This window comes from Vigna angularis, chromosome 2, assembly GCF_016808095.1.
Source record: "Vigna angularis cultivar LongXiaoDou No.4 chromosome 2, ASM1680809v1, whole genome shotgun sequence".
NCBI lineage: Eukaryota > Viridiplantae > Streptophyta > Magnoliopsida > Fabales > Fabaceae > Vigna > Vigna angularis.
Genome location: NC_068971.1, coordinates 14,798,609 through 14,817,463, shown reverse-complemented (window position 1 = coordinate 14,817,463; position 18,855 = coordinate 14,798,609). Strand labels below are relative to the sequence as shown.

The window sequence follows — 18,855 nt, the reverse complement described above, 5'->3', positions numbered from 1 at the left end:
AAATTAATAGAAGGAAGAAGAATAAATTGTAGAATAAAAGCGTACATTAATATAAAAGGAAGACGTTAACGTTAAAGAAAATTATTATAATATTAAATTATTTCATATTACTCATACAACTCTCACTTAAAAGAAATGATTTCTAAATCGAAGGTGATTTACAAAATTCAACCGTTATTAATTGATTTACAAAATTCAGTCACGTTAGACACTACTTTATTATGATTTTACCTTAAAATTGGTTATGCTAAGTAGCAAGTAATATTGTACGCCAAAATTTATTATCTTGATGTCAAAACGATTGGATTCAAACTACTCGATTTCGTATGAGATTCAAACTACTCGACTTCATATGAGGTTGTATTAAAAAAATTAAAATTGTGTACGGATTAATTTTGAATTTGATTTACTTAGATTAAATTTGAAATAAGTTAGGTTAACTTTTGAACTCACTTAATTTTTTTAATAAATAATTTTTATCTTACAAAATATTGAAATGAAAGCTCGTGTTCGTGTAAAATTATTTTTGTATAAAATAATTAGACAATATGAAAAATCTACAAATCTCTACTTAGTAACTCAATTTTTATGCTGAAACAAATTTGAATCGCTGTGAAGTTATTAAAAATTTTGTTATATCTTTGTGTTAATAAAATCTTATGTTTAATTGATCATAAATCTAATGACCCTCTATTTATTTAAATTTGACTTAGAAAATTTTTGTTATTTTTTTAATTGAAAAAAAACTTAATTAAGTGAGGTAGTAAGTTAATCTATTTAATTCACCAACTCGTTTAACCCACCAAACCATGATAACTGTGCTGGGTTTAAATTTTTTTTCAACTCTTAATAAGTGAGTCGGATTGACTGGTCAACCCATGACGACTCAAGCAGAGTCAAACCAGGTGGTTTGTTTTTAGAATACGAACCTAAAAGCCATTTTATTATATTTTAAAATATTTGTACTTTTTATTTTGTCAAGTAATGTAATTCCAACTTCTTCTGAGATGAAGACTTCATTTTTATTATCACAAATGAAAATATGGTCATCTTAACACATACAAAAATATCTTGAATTTTTTTTTCCATAATTGTTTGGAAGATAATAGGAAGGTTCATAAAGTAATATGTAATCTCAAAATACCAAAAAAGTTTTACACTAAAATCTTATTATGCAGGACCTAAAAAAATCCATCCAATGTCAATATTTTGAGTTACCACATAGAATTTTCATAATGATCATGTATGCATACTTTATAAGCCAAATATATAATCTCTCTTCTACCCATATAAATTCATCAAAATGGATTATAAGTTCTTAAAAGTTGAAAATGAATAACAAATATCACAATAGTGTGAAACTAATGACTATTTTATAATGATGATCACCCGTTAGTTATCTTTAAAAAAGGTTAATTTGGAGCTTGTAAACAAAAATGTTATAAATAACTTAAAAGATAAAATAATTCAATTTTATTTTTTGATTACAATGTATTCAAGACATTTACATTTTTTTTCTAATCATCACAAAACTAGAACCTAATAGGAAAAACAAGTTGTGTTAGTTAGGTAACATTTTTTACATGTGTATGTCTCCTACACTAACATGATGCAATCACAACCTTGTGGTCGAGTTTCTGATTTAATTATTTATATGAACATGTCTCTCACACTGATATAAAAGAAAATACATCCTTCTAATTGAACGTCTTGTATAATTTTTTTAGTGTCTCTAACATCCATGTGAACATAAATACATAATTGTGATTGAACCTATGGTACAATTTTCATAAGTTCACCCATCCTATCCATGAAGGTGAAACAACACCTAAGTTATTTCACAAAGAAGATGAGCTAGACTAAAAATTTAAAAACTCCAAGACATGTATATCAAGTCTAACTTGTATAATAACTTATCAAACTTACACATCATTAGATATTTTATATTTATTTGATAATTTTTAAGTAATTCTATATTGACAAGTATGAAATTATCTTGAGCTTGACTCATGGCTTGAATATATTTAACTCGACATGAATTTAGCATATGAAGTTGAACTCATGCCTAGGACATTTATGCTCATCTTTATAATCTAAAGATTTTTAATATAGTCTCGCATCTTGAGCATTTTTAATTTTACTTCATTCCTTTATTAATTTTTACTAACAAATATGAAAATATTGAATATTTATTACTTAATCTCGCACAAAGTTATTTACTAATAAATAAGAAAGTATGCTCTGTTCTTCACACCTAAAGCATCTATATTTCTATTTTATATTTTAAGGATATTTAGTTTAACTTGGTATATTTAAAAACATGAAAGACTTTTCAATCAAATTTTTTATTTGTATTAAAATTTAGGCTTAATACCTTCTTTGGTCCCCAGTTTCAGTGATTAATGTCAATTAAGTCCCCATTTTTGAAAGTGTTTGTAATATGTCCAAAGTTATTCAAATTTGCGTCAATTTTGTCCCTTCCGTTAACTATTAGGAAACGTAGTTAATGCGTTGATGATGTGGCAGTAATTATTGGCAACGTGTGAATAGATTGTTGTGTGTGTGGTGACGTGTATGTTACTGATAGCAGTAATCGTGCTGTAATAAAGATTGGGTAGGGCACTGATTTAGGGCACACAAAAAACCAATAAGGGTCTTCTTCTCCATTACGACACAGGTACAATGGTAGGGGTAGGTCTTCTTCTTGAAATTTGTCTTCTTCTCCTCTGTGTTGTTATTGTTTACGGTTTGGATGTTATTGTTGTGAGTTGGCAGTAAGGTGGTGGTTCGTCTTTGGCGGTTCGTCTTGGGCGAGTTCGTGTTTGGTCGTTCACAGTTGGTTGGCGAAGTGGTTCATGGTTGGTGGTTGTCTTGCTTTGAGCTTCGCTTTTAACTGGCAATGTCTTTCAATCAAGGTTGTTCGTCTTGCTCATGGGGGAGCTTTCGTGGTGCTTCATAGAGGGGATTCGTTGCAAACCAAATATGCCATTGCGGGGAGGTTGCTGTGTTGAGAGTGGCAAGAACAGTTAAGAACCAGGGGAAACAATTCTGGGGTTGCCCTAATTACAAGGTTTGTAGTTTAATTTTTGTTATAAATTGTTTTGGTGATTAACTAAATGTTTATGGTTGGATACTTTGAACAGCGGACAATAAATGAAGAATTTCAAGGATGCAACTTCTTTAAATGGCGTAATGATGATAATGTAGATGATGGTGGTAGTATTATTGCTTGGCAAAGGAGAAAGATTAATAGTCTGGAGAAATCTCTTATGGGTTGTCAAAAAAGGGAGAAGATGTGGTTAGGGATGGTATGTTTGATGGGGTTGATGAACATTATCGTTGTATGTATTTTTTTTAGTAGTCCATGATGTGTTCTACTATGATTAATGTTGTGAAGAGCAATTTGTCATTATTGTAATATGATGTTTTGTAATGAATGAGAAGAACACTTTGGCCTTATTGTGAAGAGCATATTAATTTGTGGTCTGAATATACATGTTGTCTCATATATACAATATAAGCACGCTAAAGTTTAATTTGAAATTAAAATAAAATGAAGAAGTTGTTTAAGCATAATCATGGTTTAAGCACATCATGAAGAAGTGGTTTAAGGACAATCATAAGTATCTTCAGCTGCCTTATATGCACAATATGCATACCATGAACATTTTTCTTTTGCCCCACAACATCTGACACACACTCTTCTTTTGTCATTTTTGTAAACTTTTAACTTCCTTCCATTCTCTACTCCATACGTTCTTATAGCTTCTGTAAAATCTTTTTTCTCAGCAAAATAGGTGCTCACTTCCCATTGATATTGCTCCTACTTTTGGGCATTGAAAAAGTACTGAAATCACCATACCCATCTCTATCATCATCATTTGTGTTATCACTTTCAACAACACTGTTCAAACTCTCAGATTCCCAATCACTTTCTGATAAACCCCGAGGTCCCCCAAGTTCTATTTGGTTACTAGCTTCAAATATATCACATTCCACTTCATCTCCATCGTCAGTGAAGACATCCTCTTCGGACCCAGTCCAACTTCTAACATCATACTCATCAACATTTACATCACCCTCACCTTGTCCATCCACACCATTACCCTCTACCTTAGTCACTCCCTCTACCTCAACTTGTACATGAGGCTCTACATAAGCCACTCCCTCAGCCTCAACTTCTACCTCACCTTCTATCACACCATCTACATCAGCCACTGCCTGAACTTCAACTTGTACATAATCTTCTACAGCACCATGTACTTCAGTCACTGCCTCAATTTCAACTTCTACATAATCTTCAATAACACCATCTACATCAGCCACTGCCTGAACTTCAACTTCTACCTCACCTTGTACCAGAACATCTACATCAACCACTGCCTCTACTTCAACTTCTACCTCACCTTCTACCAGAACATCTACATCAGCCACTGCCTCTACTTCAACTTCTACCTCACCTTCTACCAGAACATCTACACCAGCCACTGCCTCTACTTCAACTTCTACCACACCTTCTACTTGTACTGTAGCCTCTACCTCAGGTTGTACATTACCCACTGCTTGAACCTCTGGTTGACCAACCTCCATCTCAACACCCAATTCCAACTCCAGAATATACTCAGGCTCACACACCTTGTGTATAACATAAACGTGACCTTGACCATTCAACATAGCAATATTCACTACATGACATGCACCTTTGTCATCTAATAAAGGTTCCATACAATCTTCTAACACAGGACCACGAACCAATGAATACCACAACTCCTTTACATTCCTATAACCCATCTCCTTAAGAATGCTTAATATTTCAAAATAACTCCATCGATCTGGATCAATTTTTAAAGTTGTGGTTTGACCATAGTGGTATCTGAATGTCTCATTATTCTCAAATTTCCCCGCATGGTGAAACACAATTTCAACGTCTGAGTTGGCCATCTAAACTAATATAAAAATTGTTTAAAGTTAATGATTGCTTAACCCAAATGTTATCTACCCAAAAAACAAGTAAAACAAAGCAAAAACACAATTACAAAAGCACAATTACAAAAATAATCAAATATTGTCCAAAAACCATCAAGGGGGACCACAACCACAATGGCGCAACAAAAAACAAAGCACATGCACAGATAATGGGGGACAATAAACAGATAAACCATAAACAAACTTTTGGGGGGACCATAGTGAAAGCAACCAAACACAGATAAAAGGCTACCGTAAACGAACCTTCGAATCGCGATTTTCGTAATATCCACAAACGTGTCAACGCACCTTCCAAATCCAACGAAGATAGATCTATCCACGATTTCTGTGCTCGCAATCTTCGTCAACGACAATGACTCTATCTACTCTATCTACTCTCGCACATTTCCAATTGCTCTAATCTCGCGTATCAGTGCCCTAAATCAGATTTTCCCCAAAGTACAAATCCCAATCTTTATTATAGCATGGTTACTTCAGTTACTAACATATACGTCACCACACACACAACAATCTATTCCCACGTTGCCAATAATTACTGCCACATCATCAACGCATTAACTCTGTTTCCTAATAGTTAACGGAAGGGACAAAATTGACGCAAATTTGAATAACTTTAGACATATTAAAAATACTTTCAAAAATGGGAACTTAAATGACATTAACCACTGAAACTGGAGACCAAAGAGGGTATTAAGCCTAAAATTTATATATCAAATTACATAAAAAAAAAACTTATATGTTTCTCACAAGTACTAAAAGAAAGTTGTATGTCAAGTTACAGTTTAATATAAGCTATTATGCCTCAATCTTTATAGACAAACCGTATCAATTATGTTTCCCTATTAAATTATTATTGTTAATATATTTGCATTTAATTTATTTTTGTTTTTTTGTATATTTTATTGATATTCGTTGTATTTGATTTTGTTTTTTTATAATTTTAAATTATGTTATTTATATATAACATTATTGCATATAAAATTTAGAGTGTTCATAATTTCTTTGTAAGAAAAACAATATACTTTATGAGATTTTTATTAGTAGAAGGCCTCAAGCCACAATAAATATAATACATTGAAAATACTTTAATATAAAACTTCACTTAAAATAATATTTTCCAAAAATAATAAATTGGTTAATTTTTTAAATAATTATATGAATAAAAAATAGTATATGAATTACGTTTTTATTTAAACATATTTAATTTTGTTGTGTTTTATTTTAAATTCATTCTTTTTGTTACCATATTGTAATGATCTCCGAATTATATGTAAAACAAATAATATTATATACAGAGAAAAAATTTATAATCAGAATAGGATAGTTGTATGTTGTTAGAGAACTATATTAAAAGATAATATTAGATCCTTCAATTTGGCCCCCTTGCATGGTTTGGTCTTAACCCACGTTGGTTGAGGTCAGAAAAATCCACAGGACCAAAAAAGTCCTTCGTAAAAAAAGTCCACGGGTCAAAATATCTTCAAAAGCCCTGTGGGTCAAGGCCAACTCATAGGCCTTTTTTTTTAGAAAAAATGTTCATTTTGAATACAAGAAAAAATATAATTAACTCCTAATTCGTTACAAAAATAGTTACTATAGAAAATAAATTGAAATTTTCATAGGAGGAGAGTTCTAGAATCAAAAAGCAAAAGCAAAATGACAATATTTATTGAGTTAGATTCTCTAAGTATATAATTAAAGGATCATTTTATAAATTTGAAATTAAAATATTTAATTTTGCTTTTTTTAGGTTATAAGTCAGAAATTAATTTTCTATCTAAAATTATCCTAATTGAAATTTAAGAGAAGATTTTCTCTAATTGAAACTCTTAATTTAAAAAAAATGAGGCTTCTTTATTTTTTTAGAAAGCTATTGAAAAAGAAATTAAATATAAATTATTTTCTTTTTCATTTTATACTCAACAAATCATGCTCATAACATAAATAATAAGTAAAAAGAGAAAACTCATAAACCTTGTGCAAGCTGCAGTTGTATTCGCCCATAGGATTCAATCTCTTCTTACTACTCACTCAAAATGTTTACATTTTAAATGTCATAAACATAAACATACATTTGTCATTCTTTAGTACTTTTAGGTTTATTTAAAACTTTTATTTTTTAATAAATATTTAAGAAATTAACTTTCTTTTTATAATATATCTTATGATGATTTTGAGAAAAGATTATCAGAGAGAAAAAATAAAATAAAATATAAGTTTAATTTACACATAAAATATTAATACTATTTATGATCCAAAAATTTTAGATAATAAATTTTTGAATTATTTTTAATTTTAAATAGTTAAAAACAGATTGAGTGATATTTTAGAAGTCAAGGAAACAAAACATTGATTCTTTTTAAGAACTGTAAAAGCAGTACAAATATTAAATCAATTTAATATGTTATTATCTCTCTTTGGGGTTATTTTGATATTACTAATTATATATAATTTTCTAATAATTGGTGTTTGCAATATAAGACATAATTGTATTAAAATTGGCAACAAAATAAAGCATTTTCGTAATATTTTAGTAAAATAAATTTGTAATACTATTTAGTTGTATAAAATTAAGTGTGTGGTTTGCAATTTTTTTTAATTATTTAAAAAAGTGGTTATTTTGAATATTAAATATTCTATTAAACTATAATGAATTAGTTTTATTTAATAATTTGAAATAAGAAATTAATTACATGAATATAAAATTTAGTACTTTTAACACTTACTATGAGAATGTTGAAGTTTAGTTTTCAAAAAAATTTTAGTGAGACTAAACTCACTTTAACTCTTACCCTAACCCCCTTGAGAAGGCTTTTAGGGTTGAGACTTTTTTTAGCTCCCATTTGAAGAACTTCTTAAGAGGAGGTTTTTTCAAAAATGGGTTAGAACTAACTCCAAGGTCATGAGTCAATTTAACATCTCTAAATAACATCATATAAAAGAAATAACGACTCTTTATTTTCCTCGTTAAAAATAATTACAAAGCGAATCTATCCATGGAAGAAGAAGCTTAAAATGTTGCTGTTGTTCAAAACTCAATCATATATCGTATTGTCATTATTGATGTGATCAACCCAAAGAGGATTGAAAATATAATAGTCACAATTTCACAAGTTTGTTTGTTTTTTTAAATATAGTTTAGTCCCTTCTTTCGTCAAAGCACCAGTGGTCTAGTGGTAGAATAGTACCCTGCCACGGTACAGACCCGGGTTCGATTCCCGGCTGGCGCATTTGTATTTCATTTTTATTTTCATTTTTTAAAATTATTATATTTCAGTGACGTCGTCACCAATAGTTTTAAGTTAAGTACTTGGGCTTATAGCGGATCATGAATAACGTATTAAGGTTTTGTAATCAATTTCGAATCTCAGACAGATGTGTAATACAACAATATTAGTATTTTAGTTTTAAGTATCTAAATTTAAAACGCTCATCTAACATTAGAAGCAATATTTTATTAGAGAGAACATTTCTTATACGTTTATAGTCGGTTTGTGAAGTTCGAATGCAGTGTTCCAGCTCCAAAACCAAAATAAATACCATTAATTTCTCACACTCGTATCTTAACCCATTGGCAATGGATTCTTAACTTTTCAGCAGACAGGAATATCATACTTCAAGCTGTGGACAATGCCACCTAATCCAATATTTATGAAGATATCCACCGTAAAAATAGGCGAATTTGAAAAATAAACTCCAAATATTGAATAAATAACTGCAAATTACCAAATTCATTGGATATGTAAAATAAGAAAACTATAAATTTTAATCACAGTATCGACTATAAAGGTATCACATTGGAGGTGATACAACTTAATTCTAGAGGGATGCACTTCTCTACTCATAAATGAAAACCTCAAATTCACTTGATGCATCATACCCAACCTAAAATTTCTATAGCTCACAAATGAACTCTCTAACCGTATTTAACTCTCCTCCTTAAAGAAAAACTAAAAACAAAACTCTCTATTTGAAAATTTTTCTTTTTAACAGGATCTCAAAAGGGCATGCCTGTGTGTGTTCATTCACATGAACAATCATCAAAAAGGTTAAAATTTCAAGCATCATAATCACGTGAATATGTCGCATTCGTTCCATAATTGCACCTGAGAAGGGTTAACTTAGGGCCTGATTCAACGACAAATTGAGAACAAGTATAATGAACATGAATTCCTGTTTCCCAGTGAGCTCATAATGCCTCCTTGAGATGGAAGGTTCTAGCCATGGTCCTAGCATGATCATATTCATTGAGGTCAACAAGTATTTTCTTTAATCGGCGAGCAAGATAACTTGTGTCACTCTCTGGTACATTTCTTCTCTCCAGAATCCTTCCAAGTGACAGCACATAAGTCAGCAGGGGCTGCAATTTGTGTCTGCAATGTGAAGAAGACGGGGAAAGTATTAGACTACTGACCAAAAGTCATAATGCCTCTCATTTTACATATAATGATAAAAGAAATAATAAATGACATGTAACTAGAGTTAAATGACTTCATAGAGGCTGTCACATATTAAACCTAAACCCTCTATTTAAACTCCCACCCATTCCATTAGCCCCCTGCCGTACGTACACATTAAATAAGTACCCCAAATTGCCAAACACAATACCCAATTTGCCCCTAAAGACAGTACCCAAACTGACGTAATGTGAAAAGAGTCTAAAAATGTGCAAAATGCCTTTCCAAAAGAAACAAATGTAATCAACAATTTAACAAATTATCAGCAACATACTTTCTGTCTCCGATGACACTTTGGCCAGTCCAGACCCCAGAGAGGGAAGCAATAACCCGTTCCGTTCTTGTTATCGCATCTTGAACATTTTCTGATATGATTCTTAAGTGAGGAAGAACTTTACCAAACAAAAGCTCATCTAGAGCAAGCTTTTCTAACACTGACATTGAAAATACATCATTCCACAAGCAAATGTTTCTCAACAATCGAACAGACACACCAAACCTATATGCGGCAACTCGTGCAGCATCTGGAACAGCAACTAATACCAGAGGGCTCCATGTGGGGACCTACAAAGTAGACAAGCTGATAAATCTATCCAAAAATGCTTAATAATTCAAAATACCTACAATAAACCCATATATAGCTAGCAATGCAGATCAAACATAAAACGCACAAACAGTTTTCTAACTTTCTAAAGATAAAATAAAATGCATGAATATGTACTTCTAACTAGTAACGTAGAAAGTGTAAAGGCTGATTTGGGAGCATACCGTAAGATTAGCAACAGCATCAGCCAGGCGTGTTCGTATGGAAACTAGTAAACCAGTAAGAGCTTCACTTTCATGAGACACATGATCCACAATCAATTTTGTTGCAGCAATCGCATTCTTTGTTTCCTGATGACTAAGCATGTCCCAGCAATGGGAAATTTCATAGTGCAGAAGAGGAAGCGCAACCTTTTCCACCAAGTTTGGAACTAGTTCAAGGTCAGCATCTCCATCATCATGAACAAAATTTTTTCTATCTTCAGGCAAACCATAATTCAACAATAATTTATACCTGAATAATTCAACAATACGCATTATAAATTGATGAAACATTAAAGGTAAAAAAGATACTCCAGCAATATGCATACATATCAAGGTTATCAAACTGAGATCCAAATCATGAATTGTAGAGTTATTTTAGAATTGTTGTATCCAATTGCGAGATTTAGGTATGACGAAAAATTACTTCAAATATATCATATAGGTGATACATAGTGCTGAATGTAAACAATATAAACTACAATAGATAAAACAACACAAAATGCATTCCACTTTAGATCTAGGTTAGTAAGGTCTTTTTTTCAAAAGAATGGAAACAAGATAATTAATACTAAATGCATTGAATGAGTGAGTGAAAAATAAAGTGGAATAATCAAATAGGAAGTTCACAAATGTTCTTTCAAATTCCATTTCATTTTAGAATATAAGCTCATCGTGCTTCTTTTATTGTTTTCATAAGAATTGACAAAAAAGTAAGAAGCACGAATAGTTGAATCATAGCAGTGGTTAAAATGTAGATACAAATTAGTAGATAGCTGAATTGTATCGAATCATGAATAATAAGATTCTGATAACCATTATATATATATATTAACAAGAAAGGGAATGCAATTAAGTGGCTTGTAAAAAGAAGCCTTTGACCCTATATAATGCCTCTGAAAGGCTTCAAGAAAGAATAGTAACACGGGGAGAATAGTTCAATACCATTTCATCTCTGAAAAATCTATGCCCTTGTGAAGTGGGTCCCACCTCAGAAGTTCTAATCTCACATATGGAGAGAAGACCAGTGGAAGACTCAATGACATATAAGCATCTTTATAGCTTGATGAATACTCTCTTTTCCATTCTTCCATTCTTTCTTTGACCAAAGATAATTGACCATATTCCTCAGAAGCATCACCAAAAATCTCATCAGCAGCCTGCAGCACCAAATCACGTTGTGACTCATATGCTTGGCTCTCACTATCACTCTCGTCAGTACTTGACTCACCCTCTATTTTATGACTATCCAATTCCATTGGTGTCAGCTTATTAGAATCAAATACTTGTGACCTCTTCCGTTGACTAGCCTCAGCCCTTATTTTCATTTGCATCCGTTTCTCAAGATTCAAATCTCTACCAAATTCATCTAATTTAACTGGCAGATCTTTTTGTTTTCTTAAAGCAGTATATGCTTCCTGAGCAGCAAATTTGGCAGCTTCTATATTACCTTTCTTGTTAAATACTGACATTGCAGCTTTTACAGCTGCTTCTACCTCCATAATTTCATCATCATTGTTAGCGGTTCTTCTTTCGAAAATGGTTGATGCACGATCTTCGTGAAGTTTCTTCATCTGCTCTTCAAGTTCTTCAATGTAAAAAGCTTTGTGCTGAAGTAAAATTCATAGGATAACTTAAGTTAAAGCCTCAATGAATGACACCAAACATAAAAACATTCGAAAATGACAAGATAATTAAGTGTCAGCTTTTAAATATCCACCATTAAGAAAACATATATACACTCATTTTCAACATTATTAGAAGTATCACTCATGTTTTCTAAGTCGTTTATAGCAATCCCACATGGTACTGTCACTATCATTGTATTGCATTAATTATGTCTTCAATTGTAGGTAATTTTTATTTTATTTTTCAGCATACAATTGGGATTGGGATTGCAATAGCATTTCAAACATGTAAAAGCACACAATTCTACAAATGGATTATAGTCGATATTTGTAAACTCTAAGACAAACCATTTTAAGTCAAAATTAGCATCTTGCCTACATCTTTCAGCATACAGCAACCGCAGCTGTATCTGCAACTCTAGTTTTGTTTTACTCATGTGTCCGTGGTCATATGCAGACTGCTTTTTGTTATCTATTTGGCCGAGTATGCATGCACAGGAAAGATCTAACAGGTAAAGGAGGCTGAACAAATTAGCACCAATATCCTGGAGTCAGAAAAATGTATCTCGGTCTGTCAATGCCTGCTGGAACCATGCTTCTGACAAACCAGTAACTACTAATCTGGTCATCCATATATTAGTTGGCACGTTGGGGTGTGTTTTTTCTATTACGAAGGAATGCAAGGCAAATGAAGAATGAATAGGTGGATGGGGCTGAACGAAATAAGCTCTCTCTTTGGCATGAAATTATTTCTTTGTTTGCCTGTGTCCTGCATCTGATATACCAACAACCATAACTCTAGTGGCTGTCTGCTATTTGGTAGGTTGAGGGAGTAATTTTCTATCAGAATGGGAACAAAAGACAGTCTAAACGTGTAGGAGGAAGAACGAGGTGTGCTGGCATGGGAGGATTGAAAATTGAAGATGAAGCTAATATGCCATTGAGGAGACTGAATTTGTAGATGTCTCTACCTATATTATGAGTGTTAGTGGTGATGGGAAGACAACCCTTTTGGATGCCTCAGTTGGTAGAAAAACAGGAGGATTATATTGAAGAAAGTACTAGCATCTCAGGTACTTCCTATCACACACATGCATACACATAAAAGAAAGAAGTAGAGAAGATGGAGGAGGAAGCACAAGACTAAGGCACAAGTGCAGCTATTCAACAAAGGAAATCAAGGTAAACGCAGGGGAACTAGGAGGGAGGATGTGCTGTTGGTGATTGAGGCTTCCAAATTGGTTATGGAAACTTAACAAATAATAGATTGATATGGGTTTAATGGTAGAGACCGTGTGCATCAGAATTTTTTTTGCAGGTATACACTAGGAAACATACAAATATATAAAAGAAAGAAGTAGAAAAGACGGAGAAGGGAACACATGACTAAGGCACAAGTGGAGCTACTCAAAATATCTCAGCACCTTTATAATCTTAAACTACAGAAGATAGAATGATGAGCTATCCAGTAGAAGCAGGTAGAATCTGATATTGAAATTTTGAAGGTTCTAATTTTTGGTCTTGCATCGATTGACTGTTAAGTAAGAAATGTTGGGGTCTTTTTTGAGGGTTATAGGTGGTTAATAAGTATTTATACTCTTTATCTATAATATACAAAATATACACCGTTTGTTCAGAGTTTTGGTTTGTATTCGGGCACCCCAAGTGTTTCTTTTATATACATATACATACATATATATATATATATATATATATATATATATATATATATATATATATATAAATAATTCTTTCATGCAGATAAAAATAAATAAACACAGAAAGATGTAGGAAAGAAGAAAAAGAAGGAAACAAATTATATGAGGGTGAAAAGAGAACTTAAATAAATATTATAGAGGAATCCAGTACCATTTTACAGTTAATTATGAAGGATTTAGGAAAACAAAAGAATACAACAAATACTATTACCTGTAAAAAGTCACATATATTTGTGACATAACTTCGGAGTTTTTGCATAAACCTGTACTTCTCATCAGCTACTACTAATGAATTTTCAAGTGCAGTAATGTTCAAAAGTGAGGCAGACAAATTTTCATCAGTTTTACTCAATGATGACATAGTTCTTCCATGAGAATCCTGTCATGAAAAATTAGGAGAAACTAAGGAAACATATCAATCCACTAAAAGATAAAATTTTGTATACATTTCATGCCAGAGTAATATTCAAAGCAACAGTGACGCATACTGGTATCAATCTAGACATTTATCAAATGACAAAATTTACAGGTTTCCAGGATTAAAAAAAAAATTGTTTTTACAATTTAAAGACTTGAATATAACAAAATTCTAACTGCTGACCTTCATACACACTAAACCAAGGGATATTATAACATGAAAGAAATGAGATCCCATACACATGGGCAGATCCATGTACACCTCAGGGTGTACAAATACACCTCATAAAACTTTGATAAAACTATAATGTAAATATCTTAAGTTTTGTATTATGCCCTCTATTATTTTACATCTGAACCCACTACTTTCCGATTTCTATTTCACCTTCAGGCATTTATTTTCGAGAGTAAAATTAAATATTTTCTCCCATAACAGTGGCTACTCTACTATCTAGCTTTATTGCTCCCACTAACTCGGTGTCCTGTCCTAGACCTACATATCCGGTAAATAAAATCATGGAGAAAACTACCTATACAGAAGTCAATATACTCTTAGGCCAAGTCCATTTCCCATGCGCTCATTTATGCTTGCAGTCTATGGGTGATCTGATACACCAAATTTCCTAATGTGAGGCCACTTACTAGTACATATTCATAGAAGTAAGAGCTCGTTCAGATTTCAAATAGACTATGTATAAGTAAATTTCTGTAGATGTTAACATAAATGTTTAAAATGTAGATACTCGTTAGATTTATTTAGCAATTCATTCATTTAAACAATGCTTCATCATAACAAAGCCATACAATTGCTACCAAAAAGAATCATTTTCATGTAAAATTTTAAATAAAACAAGGAATTTTTCAAGGTAACTCTTTTCTATGGACGCATATTGTTAAGAAATGGACTTTAAGCCTAACTCAACCCCACAAAACCGGCTTGTAGGGTGAGGTTTGTACCCACTTATAAACTATGAATTGGCCTTATCTCTAGTCGATGTGAGACTTCCAACACACCCCCTCACGCCGAGGTATATACATCTCGAGCGTGGGATTAGACATTTTTAATGGGTAGTCCGATAACAGGTGGAACAACATGTCCAGCAAACAACAAATATCGCTAGGATAAGCTCTAACCATGGCTCTGATACCATGTTAAGAAATGGACTTTAAGCCTAACTCAACCCCACAAAACCGGTTTGTAGGGTGAGGTTTGCACCCATTTATAAACTATGAATTGACCTTATCTCTAGTCGACGTGGGACAATTCAAACAGAAGGCTATTAGTTAGTTCATCACCTAAATCTACATAAAATACACTTACAGTTGCACAGTGATATTGGTGAAGTCTAGTTGGGATAACTCTACAACCTAACAACAGTCCTAGTACTTAAAGTTTGATTAACAAGATCAGTGAACCAATGACAAATCTAGATTCGAGAATAGATTCCAATACCATCTTAGAATTTGGGGCTTAAGGCCTAAATGTAAGCAAGCTCGAAAATTCAACAAGTAATAACTCAGCCTGACACACAGCCAAGTTTGGGACATACCTTAAGCTTCCTCACATTCTCGACCAAGGCTTTCCTCGCACTCTCGGCTTGCTGCGATATGGACAAGACATCCAAAGCCGGCATCGATTCAATTGCTCCTCCGATGCCAGGACTCACTAATGCAGCGGCATTTGGAACAGAACCATACACAGTTGCTGCAGAGGGAACAACATACTTGTGCTGTTGAGCACTTTGCCCAACAGGAACATCAACTCTAGCAGACCCTTCATCCATTCTCTTCCCCAACCCTTTCCTGAACTGTTCTTCTTCCCACATCTTCTCCTCCTCCTCATCATCCTCCTCTTCCTCCTTAAACCTCACACCCACTCTCCTCTCCTCCACCTCCTCAAAAACCCCCTTCTTCCCACCTTCAACCTTGTCACCCAAAATTGCAATCCGGCCCCGAAACTCCGGCTCCTCATCACTCAGCCCCTCAGCAGCACCATGATTGCTGCCTCCATCCAACGAGATATAATCCGGTGCAGCAGGGCGCGCCTGCCGGAGGCGCTCCCGCTTCGCCCGAATAGCCTTGATCATTTCTTCATCGGGGAAGAACGAGTCCTTCCCATTATGAAGGCCTAAGCCACCCAATTTGCCTTCAACCTCTTTGTGATCCCCCTCGGAGTCCGATTCCCGACCCTGGGGCTCCGAAGCTACTGGTTTGACGAGGCCCTTGATGACGATGACAGGTTCGGCGGGGGGTTTGGGCTCGGGCCGAGAGGAGCTGCTGCTGGTGACCAAGGTTCGGGTGTTCTTCTGAAGCTCGCGAAGGGTTTCTTTTGTGTAGGTTCCAGCTTGGGGTTGAACATTGGAAGGAACCGAAGGGGAAGAAGACGCTATTCGGTCTTTATGAGTGGTGATTTTGTGAGCGGAAGAGGGTTTCGTGGAACGTTGAGGTTTTGCGGATCGTGGACGAGGGTTTTCGTTATCTTCGTCGTCGGCGAAGCTGAGGAGTTTGGGGACTTGAGGCTTCTTGGGTTTGGCGGACGAAGGGGGTCTGGACGAGAGGGTGGAGGTATCGCCGTCTTCGTCGTTGGCTTCGGTGTCACCGCCGCCACGGCGGCGGAAGTTGCGTGATTTGGCGGTGGACATGTGGGAGAGCGAGGGTTCCGGTGGAGGCAACGGTTGATGTGAATTAACGGATGAAGGAAAAGTTTGATTATATTAAGGCAATATAGTAAATTATGGATTAGTGAGAATGTGATGAAGATTATCACAAAGTGTAATGTTGGTTTCAGTATAAGGAAAACCGGCAAGCCCTACATGCAAGAAGGGGGAAAATTGAATATGAATATCTTATAATGATTGCCAGATCCTCAAATTTCACTAGATAATAAAGGAGGAAGATAATGTTGTAAAACAATAAAATAAAATTTTAGAAAAGAAAATTTGAATAGAGTTGTAAATTTTTTAGGGACTAGACAATATGTAATATTTATTAAACACTTAAATATTAAATAATCTTGGAAAACTTTTGCAATTAAAAACAATAAGGCACGCTATTAATCATAAAGGATTACGTAGACTCGAACTGATTAGATAGTTTAATTTTATTGAATTAAATTTATAAATATTTTATTTTATTTTTTAAAAAAAAGATTTAAACTCTCGTTTGATCTTCATATTTGTTTGTCAATTTCAAGTGGATCATCGTTTTTTGTTCGATCTCAATCGGGTCCATAAACTTGTAAACATGAGCCAATTAAGATTAAGTTTTCACTCACGCTGTTTAACTGTGATGACGTGGTTCGCACATTATATGCTGATGTATAAATATTATATTAGGTGGAATTTGCTATTTAAATAAAAAGTGTTTGATATGGCACCAAATGTAATTATTTCGTCCCTTCTCCTTCTTCTCTTCACCCTTGAGAGAGAAGCTCTCTCTCCTCCGTCAATCGCCTCTTGAGCGAGTTCGATCGCCGCCAAGCTCGCCGTCGGTCACCTGTATCATTTTGAAGCTTCTCAAAATTTCCACAACCTGTAGCGAATGGCCACTGTTGGAAGAAGTTATATCGGGGACGCGGAGGAGATCGGAGGAAGAAAGGGAGGGGTTGGTGAGGCGCGCGTGGGGGGATTGACGCATTCGGCAAGGGCGACAGGGACCTCGGCGCGTAAGCCATCGAGCTCCTTCTTCTTGGCGCTGAGGAAAGCCTAGAAGCTAAAGGCATCCATGCGGAGGCAGAAGGACTTGAGTTTGAGGACGAGGCCGGTGGCGTCGTCAACCTCGCCCTCGTGGTCGTCCGCGTGGTCGTCAAGGAAAGAGGTTATGGCAGCGATGCAGCGTGTGTCGAGCGTGCGGAGGGCGATCTGGAGAGTGGCGTCGAGGGATGTTTCGTGGCAGTCAAGGAGGCAGAGAGAGTCAGAGACCTTGAGTATAGAGCACGTTATATATTAGAATTTGCGCAGGCAATTGTTGAAGGAAAAAATCAATTAGAACAGCTTGAAGAGTTGTCGAAAGATGCAAGCTTGTCCTGCTATAAGCAGCTTGGTGATCAGCTCAAGCAAATTAAGGGGTTTGGCCCATTTACTCGCACAAATGTACTTATGTGTTTGGGATATTATCATGCCATTCCATGGGATTTTGAAACTGTTAGACACTTAAAGCAAGTGCTTTTTCTGTTTCATTATGTGTATCCTCACCTCAGGTTTCCTTCTCATTTTGTCTATTATAAAAATGCCCTTGATGTGAATGAGTTGTGTTAATGCAGGTCCATTCAAAAAATACAACCTCTAAGACAATTGAGAGTGATCTTGAAGAGATTTACAAAAAGTATGAGCCCTTGTTAGGCGCTTATTTCGGCAAGTGTACCGAATCGCTTCAAGTAATATAAAATGGTAAGTCCAAGTATCGTTTTCCCAAGAGACTCATAATACTAAAGAATTGTGCGATTAACAACTCATCCAGACTCAAGAACATAACATCAATTTACAAAACAGGTGCAGAAACATAAATTCATACATAATTACAAATTTGGACTCTGGTAGTGAAAACACTAAGATATGAAAAAAAGTCCGAAATGATATGGATCGGTTTTGCTCAAATTAGATTTCACCACTTTCACTCTTGTGCATAAAAAGTTTCATCTCCTCTCCATTAATTATTAATGTCAATCCACTAAAACACTTTACCCGTAATCTCTTAGGTGAAAAATTTTAGGTTTTCCTCATCAAACTCCAATCCCTTGGACAATCTAACAAGTGAACCCGCATTAAGAACTAGGATCTCAGACAACATGTGTTTCATCTTCCATCCCTAGAATCAATGACCCACAAGGATTCCTATTTCAGTTCT

At 34.3% G+C, this 18,855-nt stretch overlaps 1 protein-coding gene and 1 non-coding gene across 3 annotated transcripts; one reads left to right on the top strand and one right to left on the bottom strand.

Moving 5' to 3' along the window:
- The first annotated feature begins 8,145 nt into the window (after nucleotides 1-8,145).
- On the top strand, nucleotides 8,146-8,216 carry TRNAG-GCC (transfer RNA glycine (anticodon GCC)). Its single transcript has one exon. It is a non-coding gene; the product is annotated as a tRNA-Gly (tRNA).
- A 473-nt stretch (nucleotides 8,217-8,689) lies between these two features.
- On the bottom strand, nucleotides 8,690-16,862 carry LOC108329331 (transcriptional repressor ILP1). 2 transcript variants are annotated; one of them, XM_052872785.1, is made up of 7 exons: nucleotides 15,561-16,862; nucleotides 13,805-13,972; nucleotides 11,193-11,857; nucleotides 10,212-10,500; nucleotides 9,943-10,007; nucleotides 9,718-9,808; nucleotides 8,690-9,359 (listed from the first exon to the last, which is right to left on the bottom strand). In XM_052872785.1, the coding sequence occupies exons 1-7, from the start codon at nucleotides 16,650-16,652 to the stop codon at nucleotides 9,282-9,284; spliced, it is 2,448 nt and encodes an 815-aa protein (XP_052728745.1). In that variant the 5' UTR covers nucleotides 16,653-16,862; the 3' UTR covers nucleotides 8,690-9,281. The 2 variants fall into 2 exon arrangements, with proteins under 2 accessions (XP_052728745.1, XP_017418988.1); XM_017563499.2 differs by having other exon boundaries at nucleotides 9,718-10,007.
- Nucleotides 16,863-18,855: the final 1,993 nt, after the last annotated feature.

What these genes read in the sequence shown, in the direction of transcription:
- LOC108329331 (XM_017563499.2), bottom strand. Translation starts at nt 16,652, where the DNA reads ATGTCCACCGCCAAATCACGCAACTTCCGCCGCCGTGGCGGCGGTGAC. An exon ending in ATATATGTGACTTTTTACAG is followed by an intron (nt 11,858 to 13,804) that starts GTAATAGTATTT and finishes ATTTTACTTCAG; the next exon opens with CACAAAGCTTTTTACATTGA. An exon ending in GATTTTTCAGAGATGAAATG is followed by an intron (nt 10,501 to 11,192) that starts GTATTGAACTAT and finishes TGAATTATTCAG; the next exon opens with GTATAAATTATTGTTGAATT.